The following is a 27698-nucleotide window of genomic DNA, read 5'->3' as shown; positions in this document are numbered from 1 at the left end:
TCCGGTTTCATCAGGGCTGAAGGCCCATTCTACCAGAGCCGTGGGTGCGTCCTGGGCATTACGGCACCAGGCTACGGCTCAACAGGTGTGCCAGGCAGCTACCTGGTCGAGTCTGCATACTTTCACCAAACATTATCAGGTGCATACCTATGCTTCGGCGGACGCCAGCCTAGGTAGAAGAGTCCTGCAGGAGGCAGTTGCCTCCCCGTAGGGGAAGGCTGTCTTGCAGCTCTAACATGAGGTATTTCTTTACCCACCCAGGGACAGCTTTTGGACGTCCCAATCGTCTGGGTCTCCCAATGGAGCGCCGAAGAAGAAGGGAATTTTGTTACTTACCGTAAATTCCTTTTCTTCTAGCTCCTATTGGGAGACCCAGCACCCGCCCTGTTGTCCTTCGGGATTTTTGGTTGTTTTCGGGTACACATGTTGTTCATGTTGAATGGTTTTCAGTTCTCCGATGTTACTTCGGAGTGAATTTGTTTGAACCAGTTATTGGCTTTCCTCCTTCTTGCTTTTGCACTAAAACTGGTGAGCCAGTGATCCCACTGGGGGTGTATAGCCAGAAGGGGAGGGGCCTTACACTTTTTAGTGTAATGCTTTGTGTGGCCTCCGGAGGCAGTAGCTATACACCCAATCGTCTGGGTCTCCCAATAGGAGCTAGAAGAAAAGGAATTTACGGTAAGTAACAAAATTCCCTTCATTGCTCTGAGGAGACAGCAACATGTCATCCACAAAACGCAAGGGTGCCAAGGCACGGGCTGTATACACTGCTTGTACAGCATGTGGGGCTAATCTACCAGCAGGCTCCAACGACTCTCATTGTGTGCAATGTTCAGTCCCAGTGGCACTTCGGCAGCCAGAGTCTATGGTGGTGGTAGCCCAGGCAGAGACGCCTGTGAACCCTGCCCCGGTGACGGGGACAGAATTTGCAGTCTTTGCTGACAAAATGTCTGTGACCATGACAAAGATCCTGGAGACCTTGCAGTCCAGGCCAGTTGCTCAGACCATGGACACTGCTGTGTCTATGTTCCCCGGTCCCCCTCAGTTGGAACTAATCCGTACTTCAAGGGGGTCCCAGGCATCACAGGCTGAGGGCTCTGACTCTGACGACAGTCCCAGGCCGCCTAAGCGAACTCGCTGGGAGAGACCCTCCACGTCATCACGCGGGTCAGGGTCTCAGCGAGAAGGGTCTCTATATGATGAGACAGAGGTGGGTGATTAGGAGTCTGGTCCTGACACCGCACTCAATTTGGATACGCCAGATGGTGACGCCATGGTAAATGACCTTATAGCGGCCATCAATAGGCTGTTGGATATTTCTCCCCCAGCCCCTTCAGCAGAGGAGGCAGCTGCCCAGCAGGAGAAATTCCATTTTCTGTATCCCAAGCGTAAATTGAGTACTTTTCTGGACCACTCTGACTTCAGAGAATCAATCCAGAAACACCATGCTTATCCGGACAAGCGTTTTTCCAAACGTCTGAAGGATACACGTTATCCCTTTCCCCCTGACGTGGTCAAGCGCTGGACCCAGTGTCCGAAAGTGGACCCTCCAATATCCAGGCTTGCAGCCAGATCCATAGTTGCAGTGGAGGATGGGGCTTCACTTAAAGATGCCAATGACAGACAGATGGACCTTTGGTTGAAATCTGTCTATGAAGCTATTGGCGCGTCGTTTGCTCCAGCATTCGCGGCCGTGTGGGCGCTCCAAGCTATTTCAGCTGGTCTGGCACAGGTGGACTCTTTCTTAAGTCCAGCAGTGCCGCAAGTGGCGTCCTTAACTACGCAAATGACTGCGTTTGCGACCTACGCTATCAATGCGGTACTAGACTCTACGAGCCGTACCTCAATGGCATCCGCCAACTCTGTAGTTTTGCGCAGAGCCTTGTGATTAAAAGAATGGAAAGCAGATTCTGCTTCTAAAAAATGTTTAACCAGCTTGCCATTATCTGGAGACAGACTGTTTGGTGAGCAATTGGCGGAAATCATTAAACAGTCCAAAGGTAAGGACTCCTCCTTACCCCAGCCCAGATCAAGCAAACCTCAACAGAGGAAGTGGCAGTCAAAGTTTCGGTCCTTTCGAGGCTCGGGCAAGCCCCAATTCTCCTCGTCCAAAGGGACTCAGAAAGAGCAAAGGAGCTCTGATTCCTGGCGGACTCACTCACGCCCCAAGAAAGCAACCGGAGGTACCGCTTCCAAGGCGGCTACCTCATGGCTTTCGGCCGCCTCCCTCCGCATCCTCGGTCGGTGGCAGGCTCTCCCGCTTTTGCGACATTTGGCTGCCACAGGTCAAAGACCGGTGGGTAACAGACATTTTGTCTCACGGGTACAGGATAGAGTTCAGTTCTCGGCCTCCGCCTCGGTTCTTCAGAACTTCCCCACACCCCGACCGAGCAGATGCCCTTCTGCAGGCGGTGCATTCTCTAAGAGCAGAAGGAGTGGTGGTCCCTGTTCCTCTTCGGGAACGAGGACAAGGTTTTTACTCCAATCTCTTTGTGGTGCCGAAAAAGGACGGCTCATTCCGTCCTGTTCTGGACCTAAAACTGCTCAACAAGCATGTGAACGCCAGGCGGTTCCGGATGGAATCCCTCCGCTCAGTCATTGCCTCAATGTCTCAAGGAGATTTCCTAGCATCAATAGACATCAAAGATGCTTATCTCCACGTGCCGATTGCTACAGAGCACCAACGCTTTCTACGCTTCGTGATAGGAGACGACCATCTTCAGTTCGTAGCTCTGCCATTTGGTCTGGCGACAGCCCCACGGGTGTTCACCAAGGTCATGGCGGCAGTGGTAGCAGTCTTGCACTCTCAGGGACACTCTGTGATCCCTTACTTGGACGATCTACTTGTCAAGGCACCCTCTCAGGAGGCATGCCAACTCAGCCTGGATGTTGCACTGGAGACTCTCCAGACGTTCGGGTGGATCATCAACTTCTCAAAGTCAACTCTGTTACCGACCCAATCACTGACGTATCTTGGCATGGAGTTTCATACTCTCTCAGCGATAGTGAAGCTTCCGCTGGACAAGCAGCGGTCACTACAGACTGGGGTGCAGGCTCTCCTTCAAAGTCAGTCGCACTCCTTAAGACGCCTCATGCACTTCCTCGGGAAGATGGTGGCGGCAATGGAGGCGGTTCCGTTTGCGCAGTTTCATCTGCGCCCTCTTCAATGGGACATTCTCCGCCAATGGGACGGGAAGTCAACATCCCTGGACAGGAAAGTCTCCCTTTCCCAGACGGCCAAGGACTCTCTGCAGTGGTGGCTTCTTCCCACCTCATTATCACAGGGAAGATCCTTCCTACCACCGTCCTGGGCGGTGGTCACGACAGACGCGAGTCTGTCAGGGTGGGGAGCAGTTTTTCTCCACCACAGGGCTCAGGGTACGTGGACCCAGCAGGAGTCCACCCTTCAGATCAATGTTCTGGAAATCAGAGCAGTGTATCTTGCCCTACTAGCCTTCCAGCAGTGGCTGGAAGGAAGGCAGATCCGAATTCAGTCGGACAACTCCACAGCGGTGGCATACATCAACCACCAAGGGGGGACACGCAGTCGGCAAGCCTTCCAGGAAGTCCGGGGGATTCTGATGTGGGTGGAAGCCACGGCCTCCACCATATCCGCAGTTCACATCCCCGGCGTAGAAAACTGGGAAGCAGACTTCCTCAGTCGCCAGGGCATGGACGCAGGGGAATGGTCCCTTCACCCGGACGTGTTTCAGGAAATCTGTCGCCGCTGGGGAAGGCCGGACGTCGACCTAATGGCGTCCCGGCACAACAACAAGGTCCCAACCTTCATGGCACGGTCTCGCGATCACAGAGCTCTGGCAGCAGACGCCTTAGTGCAAGATTGGTCGCAGTTCCGGCTCCCTTATGTGTTTCCACCTCTGGCACTCTTGCCCAGAGTGCTACGCAAGATCAGATCCGACTGCAGCCGCGTCATACTCGTCGCCCCAGACTGGCCAAGGAGGGCGTGGTATCCGGATCTGTGGCATCTCACGGTCGGCCAACCGTGGGCACTACCAGACCGACCAGACTTGCTGTCCCAAGGGCCGTTTTTCCATCGGAATTCTGCGGCCCTGAACCTGACTGTGTGGCCATTGAGTCCTGGATCCTAGCGTCTTCAGGATTATCCCAAGGGGTCGTTGCCACCATGAGACAGGCTAGGAAGCCCACGTCCGCTAAGATCTACCACAGAACGTGGAGGATATTCTTATCCTGGTGCTCTGCTCAGGGAGTGTCTCCCTGGCCATTTGCATTGCCTACATTTCTTTCTTTCCTGCAATCTGGGTTAGAAAAAGGTTTGTCGCTCGGCTCCCTTAAAGGGCAAGTCTCGGCGCTATCCGTCTTTTTTCAGAAGCGTCTAGCACGACTTTCTAAGGTACGCACGTTCCTGCAGGGGGTTTGTCATATCGTACCCCCGTACAGGCGGCCGTTAGATCCATGGGATCTGAACAGGGTACTAGTTGCCCTCCAGAAGCCGCCCTTCGAGCCTCTGAGGGAGGTTTCACTTTCTAGACTATCACAGAAAGTGGCTTTTCTGGTAGCGATCACATCTCTTCGGAGAGTGTCTGAGCTAGCAGCGCTGTCATCCAAGGCTCCCTTCCTGGTCTTCCACCAGGACAAGGTAGTGCTGCGACCCATTCAGGAGTTTCTCCCGAAGGTGGTATCCTCTTTTCATCTTAATCAGGATATCTCTTTGCCTTCTTTTTGTCCTCATGCAGTTCATCGGTATGAGAAGGATTTACATTTGTTAGATCTGGTGAGAGCACTCAGAATCTACATTTCCCGCACGGTGCCCCTGCGCCGTTCGGATGCACTCTTTGTCCTTGTCGCTGGTAAGCGCAAAGGGTCGCAGGCTTCTAAGGCCACCCTGGCTCGATGGATCAAAGAACCAATTCTTGAAGCCTACCGTTCTGCTGGGCTTCCGTTTCCATCAGGGCTGAAGGCCCATTCTACCAGAGCCGTGGGTGCGTCCTGGGCATTACGACACCAGGCTACGGCTCAACAGGTGTGCCAGGCAGCTACCTGGTCGAGTCTGCACACTTTCACCAAACATTATCAGGTGCATACCTATGCTTCGGCGGACGCCAGCCTAGGTAGAAGAGTCCTGCAGGCGGCAGTTGCCTCCCTGTAGGGGAGGGCTGTCTTTGCAGCTCTAACATGAGGTATTTCTTTACCCACCCAGGGACAGCTTTTGGACGTCCCAATCGTCTGGGTCTCCCAATGGAGCGCCGAAGAAGAAGGGAATTTTGTTACTTACCGTAAATTCCTTTTCTTCTAGCTCCTATTGGGAGACCCAGCACCCGCCCTGTTGTCCTTTGGGATTTCTGGTTGTTTTTCGGGTACACATGTTGTTCATGTTGAATGGTTTTCAGTTCTCCGACGTTACTTCGGAGTGAATTTGTTTAAACCAGTTATTGGCTTTCCTCCTTCTTGCTTTTGCACTAAAACTGGTGAGCCAGTGATCCCACTGGGGGTGTATAGCCAGAAGGGGAGGGGCCTTACACTTTTTAGTGTAATTGCTTTGTGTGGCCTCCGGAGGCAGTGCTATACACCCAATCGTCTGGGTCTCCCAATAGGAGCTAGAAGAAAAGGAATTTACGGTAAGTAACAAAATTCCCTTCTTTTGCTGATAAGATGTCTGTGACTATGACAAAAATCCTGGAGACCTTGCAGTCCAGGCCAATTTCTCAGACCATGGACACGGCTGTGTCTATGCTCCCCGGTCCCCCTCAGTTGGAACTAATCCGTACTTCAAGAGGGTCCCAGGCATCACAGGCTGAAGACTCTGACTCGGATGACAGTCCCAGGCAGCCTAAGCGGGCTCGCTGGGAAAGACCCTCGCCGTCATCACACTGGTCAGGGTCTCAGCGAGACGAGGCTCTGTATGAGGAGACAGAGGTGGGTGATCAGGAATCTACTCCTGACACCGCTCTCAATCTAGATACCCCTGATGGTGACGCTATGGTAAATGACCTTATAGCGGCCATCAATAGACTGTTGGATATTTCTCCCCCAGCCCCTTCTGCTGAGGAGGCAGCTGCACAGCAGGAGAAGTTCCATTTCCGGTATCCTAAGCGTAAATTGAGTACTTTTCTGGACCACTCTGACTTCAGAGAATCAGTCCAGAAACATCATGCTTATCCAGATAAGCGTTTCTCCAAACGTCTTAAGGATACACGTTATCCCTTTCCCCCTGACGTGGTCAAACGCTGGACCCAGTGTCCAAAGGTGGACCCCCCAATCTCCAGGCTTGCGGCTAGGTCCTTAGTTGCAGTGGAAGATGGGGCTTCACTTAAAGATGCCAATGACAGACAGATGGACCTTTGGTTAAAGTCTGTCTATGAAGCTATCGGCGCGTCGTTTGCTCCAGCATTCGCGGCCGTGTGGGCACTCCAAGCTATTTCAGCTGGCCTGGCACAAGTGGACTCTATCATACGTCCAGCAGTGCCGCGAGTAGCGTCCCTAACTTCGCAAATGTCTGCGTTTGCGACTTACGCTATCAACGCTGTCCTGGACTCTACGAGCCGTACCTCAATGGCGTCTGCCAACTCTGTGGTTTTGCGCAGAGCCTTGTGGTTAAAGGAATGGAAAGCAGATTCTGCTTCCAAGAAATGTTTAACCAGCTTGCCACTATCTGGAGACAGACTGTTTGGTGAGCAATTGGCTGAGATCATTAAACAGTCCAAGGGTAAGGACTCCTCCTTACCCCAGCCCAGATCGAGCAAACCTCAACAGAGGAAGTGGCAGTCGAGGTTTCGGTCCTTTCGAGGCTCCAGCAAGACCCAATTCTCCTCGTCCAAAGGGACTCAGAAGGAGCAAAGGAGCTCAGATTCCTGCCGGGCTCATTCACGCCCCAAGAAAACAACCGGAGGAACCGCTTCCAAGGCGGCTGCCTCATGACTTTCGGCTTCATCCCTCCGCATCCTCGGTCGGTGGCAGGCTCTCCCGCTTTTGCGACATTTGGCTGCCACAGGTCAAAGACCGGTGGGTAGCAGACATTTTGTCTCACGGGTACAGGATAGAATTCAGTTCTCATCCTCCGCCCCGGTTCTTCAGAACCTCCCCACATCCCGACCGAGCAAATGCCCTTCTGCAGGCGGTGTGCTCACTAAGAGCAGAAGGAGTGGTGATCCCTGTTCCTCTGCAGGAACAAGGGCAAGGTTTTTACTCCAATCTCTTCGTGGTTCCAAAAAAGGACGGCTCGTTCCGTCCTGTTCTGGACCTAAAGCTGCTCAACAAGCATGTGAACGCCAGGCGGTTCCGGATGGAATCCCTCCGCTCTGTCATTGCCTCAATGTCTCAAGGAGATTTCCTTGCATCAATAGACATCAAAGATGCTTATCTCCACGTGCCGATTGCTACAGAGCACCAACGTTTCCTACGTTTCGTGATAGGAGACGACCATCTCCAGTTCGTAGCTCTGCCATTTGGTCTGGCGACAGCCCCACGGGTTTTCACCAAGGTCATGGCGGCAGTGGTAGCAGTCTTGCATTCTCAGGGACACTCGGTGATCCCTTACTTGGACGATCTACTTGTCAAAGCACCCTCTCAAGAGGCATGCCAACACAGCCTGAATGTTGCGCTGGAGACTCTCCAGACTTTCGGGTGGATCATCAACTTTTCAAAGTCAAACCTGGCACCGACTCAATCACTAACGTATCTTGGCATGGAGTTTCATACTCTCTCAGCGATAGTGAAGCTTCCGCTGGACAAGCAGCGGTCACTACAGACAGGGGTGCAGTCTCTCCTTCAGGGTCAGTCGCACCCCTTAAGGCGCCTCATGCACTTCCTAGGGAAGATGGTGGCAGCAATGGAGGCAGTCCCGTTCGCGCAGTTTCATCTGCGTCCACTTCAATGGGACATTCTCCGCCAATGGGACGGGAAGACAACTTCCCTAGACAGGAAAGTCTCCCTTTCTCAGACGGCCAAGGACTCTCTGCTATGGTGGCTCCTTCCCACCTCATTATCACAGGGAAGATCATTCCTGCCCCCATCCTGGGCAGTGGTCACGACAGACGCGAGTCTGTCAGGGTGGGGAGCAGTTTTTCTCCACCACAGGGCTCAAGGTACGTGGACTCAGCAGGAATCCACCCTTCAGATCAATGTTCTGGAGATCAGGGCAGTGTATCTTGCCCTATTAGCCTTCCAGCAGTGGCTGGAAGGAAAACAGATCCGAATTCAGTCGGACAACTCCACAGCGGTGGCATACATCAACCACCAAGGAGGGACACGCAGTCGGCAAGCCTTCCAGGAAGTCAGGCGGATTCTGATGTGGGTAGAGGAAAGAGAATCCACCATATCAGCAGTTCACATCCCGGGCGTAGAAAACTGGGAAGCAGACTTCCTCAGTCGCCAGGGCATGGACGCAGGGGAATGGTCCCTTCACCCGGACGTGTTTCAGGAAATCTGCCGCCGCTGGGGTGTGCCGGACGTCGACCTAATGGCGTCTCGGCACAACAACAAGGTCCCGACCTTCATAGCGCGGTCTCGCGATCAAAGAGCTCTGGCGGCAGACGCCTTAGTGCAAGATTGGTCGCAGTTCCGGCTCCCTTATGTGTTTCCACCTCTGGCACTCTTGCCCAGAGTGTTACGCAAGATCAGATCCGATTGCGGCCGCGTCATACTCGTCGCCCCAGACTGGCCGAGGAGGTCGTGGTACCCGGATCTGTGGCATCTCACGGTCGGCCAACCGTGGGCACTACCAGACCGTCCAGACTTACTGTCCCAAGGGCCGTTTTTCCATCGGAATTCTGCGGCCCTGAACCTGACTGTGTGGCCATTGAGTCCTGGATCCTAGCGTCTTCAGGATTATCCCAAAGGGTCGTGGCCACCATGAGACAGGCTAGGAAGTCCACTTCTGCTAAGATCTACCACAGAACGTGGAAGATTTTCTTATCCTGGTGCTCTGCACAAGGAGTATCTCCCTGGCCATTCGCGTTACCTGTTTTTCTTTCCTTCCTGCAATCTGGGTTGGAAAAGGGCTTGTCGCTCGGCTCCCTTAAAGGGCAAGTCTCGGCACTATCCGTGTTTTTTCAGAAGCGTCTAGCACGACTTTCTCAGGTGCGCACGTTCCTGCAGGGGGTTTGTCATATCGTACCTCCGTACAGGCGGCCGTTAGATCCGTGGGATCTAAACAAGGTCCTTGTTGCTCTCCAGAAGCCGCCCTTTGAGCCTCTGAGGGATGTGTCACTTTCTCGACTCTCACAGAAAGTGGCCTTTCTGGTAGCGGTCACGTCTCTTCGGAGAGTGTCCGAACTAGCAGCGCTGTCATCCAAGGCTCCTTTCCTGGTGTTCCACCAGGACAAGGTAGTGCTGCGCCCCATTCAGGAGTTTCTCCCTAAGGTGGTATCCTCTTTTCATCTTAATCAGGATATCTCCTTGCCTTCGTTTTGTCCTCATGCAGTTCATCGGTATGAAAAGGATTTACATTTGTTGGATCTGGTGAGAGCACTCAGAATCTACATTTCCCGCACGGCGCCCCTGAGCCGCTCGGATGCACTCTTTGTCCTTGTCGCTGGTAAGCGCAAAGGGTCGCAGGCTTCCAAAGCCACCCTGGCTCGATGGATCAAAGAACCAATTCTTGAAGCCTACCGTTCTGCTGGGCTTCCGGTTCCATCAGGGCTGAAGGCCCATTCTACCAGAGCCGTGGGTGCGTCCTGGGCATTACGACACCAGGCTACGGCTCAACAGGTGTGCCAGGCAGCCACCTGGTCGAGTCTGCACACTTTCACCAAACATTATCAGGTGCATACCTATGCTTCGGCGGACGCCAGCCTAGGTAGAAGAGTCCTGCAGGCGGCAGTTGCCTCCCCGTAGGGGAGGGCTGTCTTTGCAGCTCTAACATGAGGTATTTCTTTACCCACCCAGGGACAGCTTTTGGACGTCCCAATCGTCTGGGTCTCCCAATGGAGCGCCGAAGAAGAAGGGAATTTTGTTACTTACCGTAAATTCCTTTTCTTCTAGCTCCTATTGGGAGACCCAGCACCCGCCCTGTTGTCCTTCGGGATTTTTGGTTGTTTTTCGGGTACACATGTTGTTCATGTTGAATGGTTTTCAGTTCTCCGACGTATCTTCGGAGTGAATTTGTTTAAACCAGTTATTGGCTTTCCTCCTTCTTGCTTTTGCACTAAAACTGGTGAGCCAGTGATCCCACTGGGGGTGTATAGCCAGAAGGGGAGGGGCCTTACACTTTTTAGTGTAATTGCTTTGTGTGGCCTCCGGAGGGCAGTGCTATACACCCAATCGTCTGGGTCTCCCAATAGGAGCTAGAAGAAAAGGAATTTACGGTAAGTAACAAAATTCCCTTCTTCGGGCATGTGTGTTTATTTACTGTAATTTACAGATTAATCATGGAAGGTTTCTCGGGGAGACGCCTGACATGATTAATCTAGGAATTATTGGCAGCTATGGGCTGCCATTAACTCCTTATTACCCTGATTTGCCAACGCACCAGGGCAAATCGGGAAGAGCCGGGTACAGTCCCAGAACTGTTGCATATAATGTATGCGGCAATTCTGGGCGGCTGTTGGCTGATATTGTTAGCGTGGGGGGCTCTCCATAACGTGGAGCTCCCCATCCTGAGAATACCAGCCTTCAGCCGTATGGCTTTATCTGGCTGGTATTAAAATTGGGGGGGACCGCATGCCGGTTTTTTTAATTATTTAATTATTTATTTCACTGCACAGTATAGACCCGCCCACCGGCTGCTGTGATTGGGTGCAGTGTGACACCTGTCACTCAGCGTGGGGGCGTGTCTCACTGCAACCAATCATAGGTGCCTGTGGCCAGGGAAAGCAGGGAATACGAAATTGTTTAATGAGCGGACAGCTTTTTCAAAATAGTAAAAGCCGCCGCAGCTGTGTGAATGCCGTGCAGCGCTGCGCCGGGGATCGGTGAGTATGAGAGCGGGGGGGACACTTCAGTCACTCAGGGGATTAGCGGTCACCGATGAGCCATTCACAGGTGACCGCTAATCAGGACGCGACACAGACAGAGCCGCAGCATGACAATGAAGTCGGGTGAAGTTCACCCGAGTTCATTCTGATCGTGCGGCTCTGTCTGTGTCTGCTGTCATCTGCCATTCAGCTCTGCTACATGGCTGTCTGTGTCTGCTGTCAGCGGTCATGTAGCAGAGCTGAATGGCAGATGACATAGTAAAAAATACTCATTACACACGCATTACACACGCTAGTAAAATCATTAATTTATTCAGAAAAAGCATCGCACTAGCGTTGCACTCAGACCTAACGTGAACTAAAATCAGCCGAGTTTTTTTCATCCCAGTCGGACCGATTTTACTCGCATAGATGTGTTTCCACCCTAAGGCTGTGCATCACACCTATCCACCTGAGACTGAACATTAAGGCTGCGCATCACACCTATCCACCTGAGACTAAACATTAAGGCTGCACATCGCACCTATCCTCCTGAGACTAAACATTAAGGCTGCGCATCACACCTATCCACCTGAGACTAAACATTAAGGCTGCGCATCACACCTATCCACCTGAGACTAAACATTAAGGCTGCACATCGCACCTATCCTCCTGAGACTAAACATTAAGGCTGTGCATCACACCTATCCACCTGAGACTAAACATTAAGGCTGCACATTACACTTATTCTCCTGAGACTGAACATTAAGGCTGGGCATCACACCTATCCACCTGAGACTAAACATTAAGGCTGCACATCGCACCTATCATCCTGATACTGAACATTAAGGCTGCGCATTACACCTATTCTCCTGAGACAGAACATTAAGGCTGCACATCGCACCTATCATCCTGAGACTGAACATTAAGGCTGCGCATTACACCTATTCTCCTGAGACTGAACATTAAGGCTGCACATCGCACCTATCATCCTGAGACTGAACATTAAGGCTGTGCATTGCACCTATCCTCCTGAGACTAAACATTAAGGCTGCGCAAATTATCAGCATAGTAACCAGGACCGAAAACATAAGAATGCCCTGGATCACTGCTGGATGGTTTGCTCCTCTCCATGGTGCCTGCATTGTTCGTGGTTACTCCGGCCGGAGCCGTGCCGATATCCTCGGGATCACACATGTGGAATACTCCATTGGTGCGGTCGGCTGACTTCCAGTGTTTTCTTCCTAACAGGCTGAAAGGCGCGCTGCTGTTCATCACCATCGCTCTGATCGGAACCGGCTGGGCCTTCGTCAAGCACATCCTCTCCGATAAGGATAAGAAGATCTTCATGATTGTGATCCCGCTGCAGGTGAGGACGGGAGGGGGGCACCTCATACATGGGAGACATCCGTACATCACCCCTGGAGCTGCAGCAATTGGAGTGCGCTCTAGTTGCTGCAGGTAAGGACGGGACGGGGGCACCTCGTGTATGGGGGACATCCGTACATCACCCTTGGAGCTGCAGCGATTGGAGCGCGCTCTAGTTGCTGCAGGTGAGGACGGGACGGGGCACCTTGTGTATGCAGGACATCCGTACATAACCCCTGGAGCTGCAGCGATGGGAGCGCGCTCTAGTTGCTGCAGGTGAGGATGGGACGGGGGCACCTCGTGTATGGGGGACATCCATACATAACCCCTGGAGCTGCAGCGATGGGAGCGCGCTCTAGTTGCTGCAGGTGAGGACAGGACGGGGGCACCTCGTGTATGCGGGACATCCGTACATAACCCCTGGAGCTGCAGCGATTGGAGCACACTCTAGTTGCTGCAGGTGAGGACGGGACGGGGCAACTTGTGTATGCGGGACATCCGTACATAACCCCTGGAGCTGCAGCGATGGGAGCGTGCTCTAGTTGCTGCAGGGGAGGACGGGACGGGGGCACCTCATGTATGGGGGACATCCATACATCACCCCTGGAGCTGCAGCGATTGGAGTGCGCTGTAGTTGCAGGTGAGGACAGGACGGGGGCACCTCGTGTATGGGGGACATCGATAAATAATCCCTGGATCTACAGGGATTGGAGCGCGCTCTAGTTGCTGCAGGTGAGGAAGGGACGGGGGCACCTCGTGTATGGGGGACATCCATATATAACCCCTGGAGCTGCAGCGATGGGAGCACGCTCTCGTTGCTGCAGGTGAGGATGGGATGGCGGCACTTTGTGCCTCTGTATGGTGGATGTCCGTACATAACGCCTAGAGCCGCAGCGATGGGAGCTTGCTCTCGTTGCTGCAGGTGAGGATGGGATGGCGGCACTTTGTGCCTCTGTATAGAGGATTTTTGCAACGGCCTTTTCAGGTAGGGGGCACATACTTTCCTCCATTTAGTGTTTCTTCTTCTGTGTGATTTTTGGGGATAACCCCTCTCGCTTTTCCTCTTAGGTTTTGGCCAACGTGGCTTATATCATAATCGAGTCCACGGAGGAGGGCACCACGGATTCCGGGCTGTGGAAAGAGATCCTGTTCCTTGTGGACCTCATGTGTTGTGGTGCCATCTTGTTCCCAGTTATATGGTAATATATGGCAGCAGTCTCCTCATCGTTTTATGTAACGAGCTGTGGTTGATGAATGTTGGGGGTCTCTTTTTCTCCTCATTTTGGGGGGCCACATAACGGCACAGTTGTAGCGTGGCTTACAGTGCGGCTCATTCAGCCGCAGCATGGGGGGCGGTGTGTGGATGCCGAGGAGCCGGCATATCTGGCTCTGTACACACTTACATGGAGGTCGGGGTCTCCCCTTCCCCTTCTTACCTATCTACAGCTGCAGGTCATTATATACAGTGGGGAATTAAAGTCATTAGTCAGCCCCCAATTTTTTTCTATGGGGTTGAGATCTGGAGATTGGCTAGGTCACTCCAGGACCTTCATATGCTTCTTATGCAGCCACTCCTTCGTTGCCCTGGCAGTGTGCTTGGGATCATTATCATGCTAGAAGACCCAGCCATGTTTCATCTTCAATGCCCTAGCTGATGGAAGGTTTACACTCAAAATCTCTTTAATACATGGCCCCATTCATTCTTTCATGTACACAGATCAGTCAACCTGGTCCCTTTGCAGAGAAACAGTCCCAAAGCATGATGTTGCCTCCCCCATGCTTCACAGTAGGTGTGGTGTTCTTTGGATGAAACACAGCATTCTGTCTCCTCCAAACACGACGAGTTGTGTTTCTACCAAACAGTTCTACTTTGGTTTCATCAGACCATATGACCTTCTACCAATAATCCAAATGCTCTCTAGCAAACTTCAGACGGGTCTGGACATGTACCGGCGTAAGCAGGGGAACACGTCTGGCGCTGCAGGATCTGTCTCCCTGGCAGTGTAGTGTGTTACTGATGGTAGCCTTTGTTACGGTGGTCCCAGCTCTATGCAGGTCGTTCACTAGGTCCCCCTGTGTGGTTCTGGGATTTTTGCTCACCGTTCTTGGGATCATTTTGAAGTCAACTGTGGGAGCAGTAATAAGAAAATGAAAGACATACATAACCACTGATAATCTCCCTCGATTTGGGGCTCCATGCAAGTTCTCACCCCGTGGGGTCAAAATGATCCCAAGAACGGTGAGCAAGAATCCCAGAACCACACGGGGGGACCTAGTGAATGACCTGCATAGAGCTTTGCAGAGACACAGTCCCAAAGTATGATGTTGCCTCCCCCATGCTTCACAGTAGGTATGGTGTTCTTTGGATGAAACACAGCATTCTGTCTCCTCCAAACACGACGAGTTGTGTTTCTACCACACAGTTCTACTTTGATTTCATCAGACCATATGACATTCTCCCAATAATCCAAATGCTGTCTAGCAAATTTCAGACGGGCCTGGACTTGTACTGGCGCAAGCAGGGGAACACGTCTGGCGCAAGCAGGGGAACACGTCTGGCGCAAGCAGGGGAACACGTCTGGCGTAAGCAGGGGAACACGTCTGGTGCTGCAGGATCTGTCTCCCTGGCGGCGTAGTGTGTTACTGATGGTAGCCTTTGTTACGGTAGTCCCAGCTCTATGCAGGTCATTCACTAGGTCCCCCCGTGTGGTCCTGGGATTTTTGCTCACCGTTCTTGGGATCATTTTGACCCCACGGGGTGAGATCTTGTGTGGAGCCCCATATCGAGGGAGATTATCAGTGGTCTTGTATGTCTTCCATTTTCTTATTACTACTCCCACAGTTGACTTCATCACACCAAGCTGCTTGCCTATTGCAGATCCAGTCTCCCCAGCCTGGTGAGGGGCTACAATTTTGTTTCTGGTGTCCTTTGCCAGCTCTTTGGTCTTCACCAGAGTGGAGTCTGGAGTGTGACTGTCTGAGGTTGTGGACAGGTGTCTTTTATACTGATAAAAGGTGCAAACAGGTAATGAGCGGAGGACAGAGGAGCCTCTTACAGAAGAAGCCAAAAATCTTGAATGTTTTTAGGTGACTAAATACTTATTTTCCACCAAAATTTGCAAAAAAAAATCTCCCCAAATCAGAGGCGGTGATTTTCTGGATTCGTTTTCTCATTTTGTCTCATAGTTGTGGTCACCTATGATGTCAATTACAGGCCTCTCTCCTCTTTATAAGGGGGGAACTTGCACAATTGGGGGCCGACTAAATTCTTTTTTTTTTCCTCCACTGTATAATGGGTGGTAATGAGAACTGGGGGTTTCGTCTTCCTCTGCGCCCGATCCCGTCACCCTGGCAGGTAATGGGGCAGATTTTGGAGCCTTCCTTCATCTTCCTCATGTCCTATGCTGTGGCCGTAGTTTCGGTTAGTGGTCCCCCTCGCCTGTCGCTGTTTCCTGTGCGGACCCCTGAGCTCTTACATTCTCTCTTTCCCCCCAGGTCCATCCGACATCTTCAGGAAGCTTCAGCGACGGATGGGAAAGGTGAGTCTGTATTTTCGGCTGTTGTAGTCGGGGCTCGTGCCCTTCGGTCACAGGCGTCTCGGCTCTCGGAGGCTCCGCGCTACTGCATTGCCGATGTAAAGCCGCTTTCCTCCACCAGGTGGCGCTGCCACTTAATCACAGGCGCTCTCGGGACTGTGGGTCTCCCTCTGTGCGCTGCTCCCGGTATACAGCACGGTATACAGCCCGTATAGTGTGCGCTCGCACAATACGTCACCGCTGCAGGATCTGTGTCTGCAGAATGCAAACACCGTGGCTCCTTCATCCCCGCACTGTTTGGATTTGGTTAGAAATGATGGAAATCACTTTTATGTATTTATTTTACCCCTTTATACTATGTGATGATCACTGTCCCCATCGGGGCTCGCCACGTGATCACCATCATGTTTGATCAGTGCCGACCTCCGTCCAGACCTAGAGGCTCCTATGCTTTGTATACCAACCACAGGCCGATCCTTATGAAGCTGTGTAACTACAGGCGCGCATAAATCTGCACAGGGGCTGTGTACCCCAAACGGCAGGAGATGTGTGAGGTTCTTTGTATGTTAGCTGCATTTTCATCAGTGTTCACATGCGCTGACATAGGGGGCGAAACGCGCGTCCCCCTGTAGTCCGCAGACCTCTCATAGGGTTTAGGCAGGGATATCCCAAATATGGGTCACCCCTAATGCGGCTCCGCCATACTGGGATCCATTACCAGTTGTGCCCAGTATACAGCGACCATCCAGCTCCATATGGCCGTACACCTCAACTGCTCTTCGGAGCCTCTTCTCTGCAAACATGACCCTTCCTGCACCCATAAACCCCCCGCCTGCACCCTCCATCCTGCATTATCTGCTCCGCCATACTGGGATCCATTACCAGTTGTGCCCAGTATACAGCGACCATCCAGCTCCATATGACCGTACACCTCTCCTGCTCTTCGGAGCCTCTTCTCTGCAAACATGACCCTTCCTGCACCCATAAACCCCCCGCCTGCACCCTCCATCCTGCATTATCTGCTCCGCCATACTGGGATCCATTACCAGTTGTGCCCAGTATACAGCGACCATCCAGCTCCATATGACCGTACACCTCTCCTGCTCTTCGGAGCCTCTTCTCTGCAAACATGACCCTTCCTGCACCCATAAACCCCCCGCCCGCGCCCACCATCCTGCATTATCTGCTCCACCATACTGGGATCCATTGCCAATTGTGCCCAGTATACAGCGACCATCCAGCTCCATATGGCCGTACACCTCAACTGCTCTTCGGAGCCTCTTCTCTGCAAACATGACCCTTCCTGCACCCATAAACCCCCCGTCCGCGCCCACCATCCTGCATAATCTGCTCCACCATACTGAGATCCATTGCCAATTGTGCCCAGTATACTGCGATCATCCAGCTCCATATGGCCGTACACCTCTCCTGCTCCTCGAAGCCTCTCATGTACGGATATGACCCTTCCTGCACCCATAAACCCCCCCCCGCCCGCGCCCACCATCCTGCATTATCCGCTTTGCCGTTCCCCGGCTGGGTGCCAGCTATCGATCGCTGGTTTAATGGTTTTTGCAGGTGGTTAATGGCCCCCGGATACTTGTGGCGGGCGGGGGTGTGAGTGCGGAGGATTCCCGGGGGTGAAGTCAGACCTGTTTACTCCTCGCAGGGTGATGGGTGATGACGTGGGAGGATATGGGGTCCGGTAATAACGGCAGGAGGGGATGGGGGAGACCGAGCACTGCAGCCTCCGACCAAAACTACAACTCCCAACATTGTCTATCAGGACGTTGTAGCTTTACAGTAGCCGGGAAGCCACAGATTGAAAACAGAGAGTCGTCTCCTGCGCGGACCCTCATCCTGGAGGACCCCCGCCGTTCTGTACCTCTGTAATACTCCGTCTCCTGCTCGGACCCTCATCCTGGAGGACCCCCGCCATTCTGTACCTCTGTAATACTCCGTCTCCTGCTCGGACCCTCATCCTGGAGGACCCTGCCATTCCTTACCTCTGTAATACTCCCTGTCTCCTGCTCAGACCCTCATCCTGGAGGACCCCTGCCGTTCCTCACCTCTGTAATACTCCCTGTCTCCTGCGTGGACCCTCATCCTGGAGGACCCCTGCCATTCTGTACCTCTGTAATACTCCCTGTCTCCTGCTCGAACCCTCATTCTGGAGGACCCCCGCCATTCCTTACCTCTGTAATACTCCGTTTCCTGCTCGGACCCTCATCCTGAAGGACCCCCGCCATTCTGTACCTCTGTAATACTCCATGTTTCCTGCTCGGACCCTCATCCTGGAGGACCCCGCCGTTCCCTACCTCTGTAATACTCCCTGTCTCCTGCTCGGACCCTCATCCTGGAAGACCCCGCCGTTCCTTACCTCTGTAATACTGCCTATCTCCTGCTCGGACCCTCATCCTGGAGGACCCTGCCATTCCTTACCTCTGTAATACTCCCTGTCTCCTGCGGGGGCGCTGTTGGAAGCGTGAACACTCTCTGATTGGTCAGGAGCCCCCTATTCAGACTCTCTCCTCTATACGGACCGCCGTCCTCGCACGTCTCTCACCAGACTGCACAGTTCTGATTGTTTGGTGCAATGTAACGGCGCAGGTAGAATGTCTGCGGCCGGATGCGATTTGCAGCAAACCCTCATTTCTCAGATGTTATTATTCACAGGCAGCAAGCGTAGATGTTGCATTTGGGTAAAATTGATGCCTTTGTATGTAGCGGAGCAGTTTGATATTTGGGGGATGGCTGCGGGTCCCCGTGCTCCCCCGTCGCCCTCCATCACACGTGCAGGCGGTGTTGGTAATTAATGCTCTGGGTTGGGGTGTCGGATCTGCTCCGTCACATACCTCTCCCCTGACCTGTCTATATATGGCTGCTCGCTGCGCCTCCGCCTGACGCTGTGACCCCGGCATGTTTACACATGTAAACAGAACCTCCATTACTGACATTGGCCCGGAGCGATCGGCTGCTGCCTTTTATTTGCTGTCATCTGGCAGCGCCTCGCACCACGAGCTTTTCCAACAGCGAGGGTTAATCCAGCAGGACGCAGCCCCGGATGCGCTCACCTCACGCCGGGTTCTCAGAGGCAGATGTCAACAATGATGGGTGTGATGATGTTTCCGGGGGTCCTCTGCATTGGACCGACTTTTTAGGAGGGGACATACGAGGATCGCCGGCGCCTTCCATCTTTGCAGGTGCAGATGACGGCCGGCAGGTAATGACGCACGATATCGGCAATCGCCTGCAGCGTCATCGGTCCCTTTCCTTCCAGGCACTTTACATTGGGGTCCTCGCCGCCTATTTTAAGTATTGGGGTCTGTGTGGCCACACGTGGAGGGATGCAGGCGGCGGACATTATCACTAGTGACCCGCTATCCCCCGCCGCACGTTTCGCTGGTGCTGCAGATAGCGCTATTTCCAGCAGGCGCCCTTCCATAGCTGTGGTGGAAAAAGCTTTCTGGGGTCTGTGACGGGTAACACACCGAGCTCTTATGGGGGCACCGCAGCTTGCACGGATATGGGGGACTGTGACGACCGCTTGTCGGCGCCACCTTGTGGCTCCATTACTATGAGAACCTTGGAAATCCTGCCCTAAAATCCGGAGTTCCCTGCGGCGGCCGCCAACGAGGACCCGCACAATAAATCATTTGTGCCTCCTTGTTGTGCGCTGAAGTGCAATACTCTGCTGGAGAGCCCTGGAGCCGCGGGACGTCACCGGAGACGCTCTGCACATGGCCCCCGAGGCCGGACATCTCCCAGCTGCCCCTTCTCAGCTCACTATTTTCCTAAACCAACTCTTGGCGACGTTCACTGTGAGCCGTTCAATTAGCGAAGCAGAATGTGCCGGGAGCAGATGATCCGCTGCACCGAGAATTCCCATTACCCCGGCTCATAGCCCACGGTTAAAGGAGAACCCCACCTTACAAGGAGCGGCGGCAGCACCAGTCCTGGGGTCTGCTCCACCCCACCCCTTACAGTAATGTGCTGTACTGAGGGGTTCACAGCCCCCGCTGACGAATGACACAGACGCCCATCAATGTCCGGGACCCCCCATCAATGTCCGGGACCCCCCACCAATGTCCGGGACCCCCCACCAATGTCCGGGACCCCCCCATCAATGTCCGGGACCCCCCCATCAATGTCCGGGACCCCCCACCAATGTCCGGGACCCCCCACCAATGTCCGGGACCCCCCACCAATGTCCGGGACCCCCCCATCAATGTCCGGGACCCTCCCATAAATGTCCGGGACCCCCCCCATCAATGTCCGGGACCCCCCCCATCAATGTCCGGGACCCCCCCCATCAATGTCCGGGACCCCCCCCATCAATGTCCGGGACCCCGCATAAATGTCCGGGACTCTCCCATCAATGTCTGGCACCCCCCCCCATCAATGTCTGGGACCCCCCCATCAATGTCCGGGACCCCCCCTTCCCCAATCAATGACCGGGACCCCCCATCAATGACCGGGACTCCCCATCAATATCCGAGACACCCCCCCCCATCAATGTCCGAGACCCCCCACCTCTCATCAATGATTGGGATTCCACCATCAATGTCCGGGACCCCCCATTCAATGTCCGGGACCCCCCATTCAATGTCCGGGACCCCCCATCAATGACAGGGATTTCTCTATCAATGACAGGGATTCCCCCATCAATGACGGGGATGCCTGTCAATGATACGGGACCCTCATCAATGACACGGGACCCCCATCGACGACACCTCATTCGAATAAAATGGAACCTCCACTTCTGTATTCATGCTGCCTCCGGCCCTCATGTCAGACGCGTCTATCCCCATAAGAAATAACAGACCTGCAGGACCGGAGTCAGCGTCATAAACTGTCATTACCTGTATCCAGCAGAATGTGCGGACGAGTGACGCAGCGAACACTTCCCTCATCATCAGCATTTATTCTTTTTATTTTTCTTGTTTTCTCAGCTGCAATCAACCTGGCGAAACTGAAGCTTTTCAGACATTACTACGTCATGGTGAGAACAAGAAGAAGGACATGGTGCATCCGACAGAGAAGCATCCAGCATCCTACTATAATACTGCCCCCTATGTACAAGAATATAACTACTATAATACTGCCCCTATGTACAAGAATATAACTACTATAATACTGCCCCCTATGTACAAGAATATAACTACTATAATACTGCCCCTATGTACAAGAATATAACTACTATAATACTGCTCCTATGTACAAGAATATAACTACTATAATACTGCTCCTATGTACAAGAATATAACTACTATAATACTGCCCCTATGTACAAGAATATAATTACTATAATACTGCCCCCTATGTACAAGAATATAACTACTATAATACTACCCCCCTATGTACAAGAATATAACTACTATAATACTGCCCCTATGTACAAGAATATAATTACTATAATACTGCCCCCTATGTACAAGAATATAACTACTATAATACTTTCCCCTATGTACAAGAATATCACTACTATAATACTGCCACCTATGTACAAGAATATAACTACTATAATACTGCTCCTATGTACAGGAATATAACTACTATAATAATGCCCCTATATACAGGAATATAACTACTATAATACTGCCCCCTATGTACAAGAATTTAACTACTATAATACTGCCCCTATGTACAAGAATATAACTACTATAATACTGCCCCTATGTACAAGAATATAACTACTATAATACTGCCCCCTATGTACAAGAATATAACTACTATAATACTTTCCCCTATGTACAAGAATATCACTACTATAATACTGCCCCCTATGTACAAGAATTTAACTACTATAATACTGCCCCTATGTACAAGAATATAACTACTATAATACTGCCCCTATGTACAAGAATATAACTACTATAATACTGCCCCCTATATACAAGAATATAACTACTATAATACTGCCCCTATGTACAAGAATATAACTACTATAATACTGCCCCTATGTACAAGAATATAACTACTATAATACTGCCCCCTATATACAAGAATATAACTACTATAATACTGCCCCTATGTACAAGAATATAACTACTATAATACTGCCCCTATGTACAAGAATATCACTATTATAATACTGCCCCCTATGTACAAGAATATAACTACTATAATACTGCCCCTATATACAGGAATATAACTACTATAATACTGCCACCTATGTGCAAGAATATAACTACTATAATACTGCCCCTATATACAAGAATATAACTACTATAATACTGCCCCTATGTACAAGAATATAACTACTATAATACTGCCCCCTATGTACAAGAATATAACTACTATAATACTGCCCCTATGTACAAGAATATAACTACTATAATACTGCCCCTATATACAAGAATATAACTACTATAATACTGCTCCTATGTACAAGAATATAATTACATTATAACTTTCACTTGTAAAGCGCCATGGAATAAATGGCGCTATAATAATAAATAATAATAATAATAATAATAACTACTATAATACTGCCCCCTATGTACAAGAATATAACTACTATAATACTGCCCCCTATGTACAAGAATATAACTACTATAATACTGCCCCCTATGTACAAGAATATAACTACTATCATACTGCCTCTATATACAAGAATATAACTACTATAATACTGCCCCCTATGTACAAGAATATAACTACTATAATACTGCCCCCTATGTACAAGAATATAACTACTATCATACTGCCTCTATATACAAGAATATAACTACTATAATACTGCCCCCTATGTACAAGAATATACCTACTATAATACTGCCCCCTATGTACAAGAATATAACTACTATAATACTGCCCCCTATGTACAAGAATTTAACTACTATAATACTGCCCCTATGTACAAGAATATAACTACTATAATACTGCCCCCTATGTACAAGAATATAACTACTATAATACTTTCCCCTATGTACAAGAATATCACTACTATAATACTGCCCCCTATGCACAAGAATTTAACTACTATAATACTGCCCCTATGTACAAGAATATAACTACTATAATACTGCCCCTATGTACAAGAATATAACTACTATAATACTGCCCCCTATGTACAAGAATATAACTACTATAATACTTTCCCCTATGTACAAGAATATCACTACTATAATACTGCCCCCTATGTACAAGAATTTAACTACTATAATACTGCCCCTATGTACAAGAATATAACTACTATAATACTGCCCCTATGTACAAGAATATAACTACTATAATACTGCCCCTATGTACAAGAATATAACTACTATAATACTGCTCCTATGTACAAGAATATAACTACTATAATACTGCCCCCTATATACAAGAATATAACTACTATAATACTGCCCCTATGTACAAGAATATAACTACTATAATACTGCCCCTATGTACAAGAATATAACTACTATAATACTGCCCCCTATATACAAGAATATAACTACTATAATACTGCCCCTATGTACAAGAATATCACTATTATAATACTGCCCCCTATGTACAAGAATATAACTACTATAATACTGCCCCTATATACAGGAATATAACTACTATAATACTGCCACCTATGTGCAAGAATATAACTACTATAATACTGCCCCTATATACAAGAATATAACTACTATAATACTGCCCCTATGTACAAGAATATAACTACTATAATACTGCCCCCTATGTACAAGAATATAACTACTATAATACTGCCCCTATATACAAGAATATAACTACTATAATACTGCCCCTATGTACAAGAATATAACTACTATAATACTGCCCCCTATGTACAAGAATATAACTACTATAATACTGCCCCTATGTACAAGAATATAACTACTATAATACTGCCCCTATATACAAGAATATAACTACTATAATACTGCTCCTATGTACAAGAATATAATTACATTATAACTTTCACTTGTAAAGCGCCATGGAATAAATGGCGCTATAATAATAAATAATAATAATAATAATAATAATAATAATAATAATAACTACTATAATACTGCCCCCTATGTACAAGAATATAACTACTATAATACTGCCCCCTATGTACAAGAATATAACTACTATAATACTGCCCCCTATGTACAAGAATATAACTACTATCATACTGCCTCTATATACAAGAATATAACTACTATAATACTGCCCCCTATGTACAAGAATATAACTACTATAATACTGCCCCCTATGTACAAGAATATAACTACTATAATACTGCCCCCTATGTACAAGAATATAACTACTATCATACTGCCTCTATATACAAGAATATAACTACTATAATACTGCCCCCTATGTACAAGAATATACCTACTATAATACTGCCCCCTATGTACAAGAATATAACTACTATAATACTGCCACCTATGTACAAGAATATAACTACTATAATACTGCTCCTATGTACAGGAATATAACTACTATAATAATGCCCCTATATACAGGAATATAACTACTATAATACTGCCCCCTATGTACAAGAATTTAACTACTATAATACTGCCCCTATGTACAAGAATATAACTACTATAATACTGCCCCTATGTACAAGAATATAACTACTATAATACTGCCCCCTATGTACAAGAATATAACTACTATAATACTTTCCCCTATGTACAAGAATATCACTACTATAATACTGCCCCCTATGTACAAGAATATAACTACTATAATACTGCCCCCTATGTACAAGAATATAACTACTATAATACTGCCCCCTATGTACAAGAATATAACTACTATCATACTGCCTCTATATACAAGAATATAACTACTATAATACTGCCCCCTATGTACAAGAATATACCTACTATAATACTGCCCCCTATGTACAAGAATATAACTACTATAATACTGCCACCTATGTACAAGAATATAACTACTATAATACTGCCCCATTGTACAAGAATATAACTACTATAATACTGCCACCTATGTACAAGAATATAACTACTATAATACTGCCCCATTGTACAAGAATATAACTACTATAATACTGCCCCTATGTACAAGAATATAACTACTATAATACTGCCCCTATGTACAAGAATATAACTACTATAATACTGCTCCTATGTACAAGAATATAACTACTATAATACTGCCCCCTATATACAAGAATATAACTACTATAATACTGCCCCTATGTACAAGAATATAACTACTATAATACTGCCCCTATGTACAAGAATATAACTACTATAATACTGCCCCCTATATACAAGAATATAACTACTATAATACTGCCCCTATGTACAAGAATATCACTATTATAATACTGCCCCCTATGTACAAGAATATAACTACTATAATACTGCCCCTATATACAGGAATATAACTACTATAATACTGCCACCTATGTGCAAGAATATAACTACTATAATACTGCCCCTATATACAAGAATATAACTACTATAATACTGCCCCTATGTACAAGAATATAACTACTATAATACTGCCCCCTATGTACAAGAATATAACTACTATAATACTGCCCCTATGTACAAGAATATAACTACTATAATACTGCCCCTATATACAAGAATATAACTACTATAATACTGCTCCTATGTACAAGAATATAATTACTATAATACTGCTCCTATGTGCAAGAATATAACTACTATAATACTGCCTCTATGTACAAGAATATCACTACTATAATACTGCTCCTATAATCAAGAATATAACTACTATAATACTGCCCCCTATATACAAGAATATAACTACTATAATACTGCCCCTATATACAGGAATATAACTACTATAATACTGCCCCCTATGTACAAGAATTTAACTACTATAATACTGCTCCTATGTACAAGAATATAACTACTATAATACTGCTCCTATGTACAAGAATATAACTACTATAATACTGCCCCCTATATACAGGAATATAACTACTATAATACTGCCACCTATGTACAGGAATATAACTACTATAATACTGCCATCTATGTACAAGAATATAACTACTATAATACTGTCCCTATATACAAGAATATAACTACTATAATACTGCCCCTATATACAAGAATATAACTACTATAATACTGCTCCTATATACAAGAATATAACTACTATAATACTGCTCCTATATACAAGAATATAACTACTATAATACTGCCCCTATATACAAGAATATAACTACTATAATACTGCCCCCTATGTACAAGAATATAACTACTATAATACTGCCCCTATATACAAGAATATAACTACTATAATACTGCCCCCTATGTACAAGAATATAACTACTATAATACTGCTCCTATGTACAGGAATATAACTACTATAATAATGCCCCTATATACAGGAATATAACTACTATAATACTGCCACCTATGTACAAGAATATAACTACTACTAGAAGGTGGCCCGATTCTACGCATCGGGTATTCTAGAATTTACGTATTGTGTAGTTCATGTATGATTTTTGTTATATATATATATAGAGAGAGAGATGTTGTTGTCTGTAGTTACCAAGTGTTTGTGTAGGCGCTGTACATGTTCTGGGTGTTGTCTGGGTGTGACGGGGGGTGAGAGCGGTGTTGTATGTGTGTTGCGTGTGTTGCGTTGTTTGTGGAGCGCTGTGTGTCTGTAGCGTGTGTGTGTTGCGCGGTTTGTGTGTGTGTGGTGTGTTTTGGGGGGAGGTATGTTTTGTGCAATGTGTGTGTTGTGCGGTATGTGCGTATATTTGTGTGTGCCGCGGTGTTTGTGTGTTGGGTGTTGTGTGTGTGCAGCGTTGTCTGTGTGTGTGGGTGTCTGTGTAGGGCAGTTGTTTGTGGTTCCCAGTGTGTGTGTGGTGTGTTGTGCAGTGCGCGCGTGTGTGTGTGTGTGTGTGTGTGTGTGTGTGTGTGTGCATCAGCCTCTCTTCTCTCAGCCTACCTCTCCCAGCCTCCCTCCTCCCAGCCTCCCTCAGCATCAGCCTCCCTCTCCCAGCCTCCCCAGCATCAGCCTCCGCCAGCATCAGCCTCTCTCCTTCCAGCCTCCTCCAGCATCAGCCTCCCTCTCCCAGCCTTCCCCAGGATCAGCCTCTCTCCTCCCAGCCTCCGTCCTCCCAGCCTTCCCCAGCATCAGCCTCTCTCCTCCCAGCCTCAGCCTCTCTCCTTCCAGCTTCCCTCAGCATCAGCCTCCCGTTCCCAGCCTTCCCCAGGATCAGCCTCTCTCCTCCCAGCCTCCTTCCTCCCAGCCTCCCTCTCCCAGCCTCCCTCAGCATCAGCCTTCCGCTCCCAGTCTCCCCCAGCATCAGCCTCCCCAAGCATCAGCCTCCACCAGCATCAGCCTCTCTCCTTCCAGCCTCCCCCAGCATCAGCCTCTCTCCTTCCAGCCTCCCTCAGCATCAGCCTCCCGTTCCCAGCCTTCCCCAGGATCAGCCTCTCTCCTCCCAGCCTCCTTCCTTCCAGCCTCCCCCAGCATCAGCCTCCCGAAGCATCAGCCTCCACCAGCATCAGCCTCTCTCGTCCCAGCCTCCCCCTCCCAGCCTCCCCCAGCATCAGCCTCTCTCCTCCCAGCCTTCCCCATGATCAGCCTCTCTGCTCCCAGCCTCCTCCAGCACGCCGTGCTCCTCTGCCGACACTCACACACCCGATCGCATCCACTCACACACACCCGATCGCATCCACTCACACACACCCGATCGCATCCACTCACACACACCCGATCGCATCCACTCACACACACAGACACTGACGATATTGCACATACGCGCTTATACTCACAACATCCGGGGATATCACATGCTTCTGGCCATGTGATCCTCCGGCAGGTCCTGGAAGATCACAACAGCACAGTATCGCCGCCGAGAAGCAAGCGATATCCCAGGATGTTGTGAGTATGTGGATGCGATGTGATGTGTGTGTGTGTGTGTGAGTGTGATCTGATGTGTGTGCTGTTATGTGTGTGCTGTTATGTG

General features: G+C 49.3%; 1 protein-coding gene across 2 annotated transcripts in view; it reads left to right on the top strand.

Annotated features, from left to right (window-relative positions):
* GPR107 (G protein-coupled receptor 107) overlaps positions 1-27698 on the top strand; it is an 85598-nt gene that overhangs the window by 46239 nt on the left and 11661 nt on the right. For both annotated transcript variants that reach the window (XM_075324360.1, XM_075324361.1), the window contains exons 12-15: positions 12123-12240; positions 13308-13438; positions 15735-15778; positions 20725-20774. In XM_075324360.1, the coding sequence (XP_075180475.1) occupies positions 12123-12240; positions 13308-13438; positions 15735-15778; positions 20725-20774 (343 nt within the window). The remainder of the gene's footprint in view (positions 1-12122; positions 12241-13307; positions 13439-15734; positions 15779-20724; positions 20775-27698) is intronic.

This window comes from Anomaloglossus baeobatrachus, chromosome 9 (genome assembly GCF_048569485.1).
Source record: "Anomaloglossus baeobatrachus isolate aAnoBae1 chromosome 9, aAnoBae1.hap1, whole genome shotgun sequence".
In the NCBI taxonomy this organism is placed as follows: domain Eukaryota; kingdom Metazoa; phylum Chordata; class Amphibia; order Anura; family Aromobatidae; genus Anomaloglossus; species Anomaloglossus baeobatrachus.
The sequence above is the reverse complement of the archived record's forward strand: the minus strand, read 5'-3'. Positions and strand labels throughout refer to the sequence as shown.